This window comes from Etheostoma spectabile, chromosome 21 (assembly GCF_008692095.1).
Source record: "Etheostoma spectabile isolate EspeVRDwgs_2016 chromosome 21, UIUC_Espe_1.0, whole genome shotgun sequence".
In the NCBI taxonomy this organism is placed as follows: domain Eukaryota; kingdom Metazoa; phylum Chordata; class Actinopteri; order Perciformes; family Percidae; genus Etheostoma; species Etheostoma spectabile.
This window is the reverse complement of record NC_045753.1, coordinates 23,398,053-23,401,214: the sequence shown is the minus strand read 5'-3', so window position 1 is coordinate 23,401,214 and position 3,162 is coordinate 23,398,053. Positions and strand designations below refer to the sequence as shown.

General features: G+C 40.6%; 1 protein-coding gene across 4 annotated transcripts in view; it reads left to right on the top strand.

Annotated features, from left to right (window-relative positions):
* The window catches only part of tom1l2b (target of myb1 like 2 membrane trafficking protein b), a 16,496-nt gene that overhangs the window by 3,158 nt on the left and 10,176 nt on the right, over positions 1-3,162 (top strand). For all 4 annotated transcript variants that reach the window (XM_032502775.1, XM_032502776.1, XM_032502773.1 and 1 more), the window contains exons 5-8: positions 772-906; positions 1,041-1,187; positions 1,917-2,033; positions 2,248-2,381. In XM_032502775.1, coding sequence (XP_032358666.1) covers positions 772-906; positions 1,041-1,187; positions 1,917-2,033; positions 2,248-2,381 — 533 coding nt within the window. The remainder of the gene's footprint in view (positions 1-771; positions 907-1,040; positions 1,188-1,916; positions 2,034-2,247; positions 2,382-3,162) is intronic.

Below are 3,162 nucleotides of genomic sequence, written 5' to 3'. Positions count from 1 at the left end.
AACCATGCCAATCTCTAGGTATGGTGAAGGTAATGTGATGATGGGGGGTAATTTTAATTCCAAAGGCCAAGGGAACTTTATCAGGATGCATATTATCTTGGATCCATGAAATAACCGGCCATTAAAAATAAAAAACTTGCCTGCCTCTATGGGGAATTTAACATAGGGGTGTCTATACTCATGCCCCCAGTATTGTAAAAGAACATTTATTTATTTACCATACATTATTCATTAACATATAAAATTGGTGTCCTTAAAGGTTGCATTTATCCATTTTTATTTTTTTTATTAAAGTTTTAAGATCAATTTCCAAAAGATGTTTATTCCTCATTTTAGTAAACTTTAGCACAGGTTCATAAACTTATGGTCACAACTGTAGTTGAACCAAAGTGGGTGCTGTTCTGGAAATTTGAATTTTAGATCAAACTGGCTTGCAGTTTAAGTGACAGAGTAGAAATTGGATTAAAAAAAACAAACAATCTGTCAGTCTAAGTCTTTGTGGAGTTAGTGTGAGTTGTAATGGCCCAGTTTAGCTTTAACCTGCCCACTGGTGAGAGTGAGAAGCCAAATGCTTTGTGGTTTGCTGACAATGTAGACAAGGCAGCCAAACAGAAAGGATCAGAGAACCGGCCTCTTTTACTATTCTGACATCACTTGCTTTGTTTGCTGTGTCAGCCCTCCCTTTACCTTTACCTTTTTATGTTTTGTTTTGTCTGTTTAGTCTCTTCCTCCCATTCCTATTTAATGACTTTCTTGCTCTGTCTTTACCAGGCATGGGCTGATGCGTTCAGGAGCAGTCCAGACCTTACAGGTGTGGTCCAAGTCTACGAGGAGCTAAAGAGGAAAGGCATTGAGTTCCCCACGTCAGACCTGGAGACCCTGTCACCTATAAACACACCTCAGCGGGTACAAGCATCATATGAAGCAGCTTAAATGTGTACACAAGTTTCTGTACAAAGACCAAGCAGAGTGTGATTATCTTGCCAGATATTTTTCCCCACATACGGTTGTGTTTATTCTCTCCTTTCTGTTGCTTTTAGTTGGCATCTGCTCCAGAGGGCGACTCCGCCCTACATAAATTGAGCACCATTCCTCAGCCTGCACCACATGTTGTCCCACCAGCTTACATCGCCCCTCAGGTCCCCAACACCCTCGCCTCTGGATCCATCAATCCTACACCTGAACAGGTATAGTGTTACTCCCATAAACACACCAAAACTGAACAGTTTGGTTCAGATATATATTGTACAAACCCCGTAGCACCCTGCAGTTCCCTCACAAGATTACATGCGTATTTACCTCTGCACCTGTTCAAACAGACCAAAGGAAATGATTAACACTTCAGAGTTTGAATAAACTTGCATACATACTTGGTGTGACAATCCCCTTGGCCAATGTTTCCTAATCTGTACTGTTTTTGTCAGTGTTAAGGTTGCTTTGGTGGGTTGGTAAGTTATTACCACTAATGCCATTAGTAGAGTTGCAGAAACTGGATGTTCCAGCTGTTTATACATTGCTGTTTATGTATTACTTTTTGCTGACTATTTTAGCTGTTTATCCACTGTAATGGCTTACTATTCAAACAATTTATACATTACCTTTTGCTGAATATTCTTAATTAATAACTGTTTATTCATGCATGCAACTGCATATTATGCATGGTGTTGTATGTATGTGTTTTGTTACAACTGACTCAGGTTGATGGGAAATTATGTGTTTATATTACCAAAGGTTTGTAATCCCTTTTGGCTTTTATTGTCCTTTTAATCAAATCACAATTTGACTAGAATTTTTAGTTGAGCTTTCCACGTACCCCTGGTTGGGATTCACTGTCCTGAACAATACTGTCTGTTGCAAGTATATTTTTTAATGATTAGTTGGTGTGAACTGGATTCATTTACCTCTGTGACACCCAGATTAGCCGGCTGCGCAGTGAGCTGGACATAGTTCGTGGAAACACTAAGGTGATGTCAGAGATGTTGACTGAGATGGTCCCGGGACAGGAGGACGCTTCAGACTTTGAGTTACTACAGGTGTGTGTGTGTGTGTGTGTGTGTGTGTGTGTGTGTGTGTGTGTGTGTGTGTTTGTGTGTTTTGTGTGTGTGTGTGTGTGTGTGTGTGTGTGTGTGTGTGTGTGTGTGTGTGTTCAACATATTTAACTTCTTTGACGAGTCCAATTACAATTATGTGTGGCTCAACAGTATTGCTACCTTTCTTTTGTGTGTGTGTGCGTGCATGTGTGTTTAGGAGCTGAACAGGACTTGTAGAGCCATGCAGCGGAGGATAATGGAGCTCATCTCCTGTGTTTCCAACGAGGCAGTGACCGAGGAGCTGCTGCATGTCAACGATGACCTCAATAACATTTTCCTACGCTACGAAAGGTTAGACCACACAGAAAGATGTAGGCGCATGCTGTCTATTAGTGGTAAATATTTTTTCTTTATGTAATAAATGTGTAAAGTACAAAAAACATTTCATTGCAAACAGAGCTTTCTCTTCCACAGACAGCACTTTTTCTCAACTGCTTGAAACGCCTCACCCACATTCCTGTTTGAAATTCCTCAATTTGTGATGTTGTCGATTGAGAAAGCATCCAGGTTTTTACAAGCGCTGCCTATAGGTGCTGCCTGAGCAAGCACAACCTGCCCAGTGGCTTGTTCGATTTTGGTTGACTAATGACAACATATTGGGGCAGCTGACCAATCAGAGCACACTGGGCTTCTCAGGAAGGTGGGCCAAAAGCTCAGACCCAGCGTTTTCAGGCTAAGAAGCTGCAGCGATGGGCAGTATGAGAAACGGAGGCAACACTTTACTTGAAGGCATCTACATAAGAGACACTGTCATGAACACATGACCCTGTCATGACACAGTTATGACACATGAACAAAAACTCTAACTATAACTTGTCATGACAAAACCGAATACCACTTACTTAAAGAAGCCTTATGTCATACGTTTGACTTTTTTGTAATGTTTGACACGTTCATGACAGTGTCAAGTCACTCTTATGTAGATACCTTCAAGTACAGTGTAACCGAAACATAATATGTTTTTTGAACATCATAGCATGTAAACTTATTCCAGTAGACCCCAAGAGTACAGATATTGTGACTGAAGAGGAGTGTAATATGTGGCTCTTTAAATTCACTTTGAAAAGTTTTT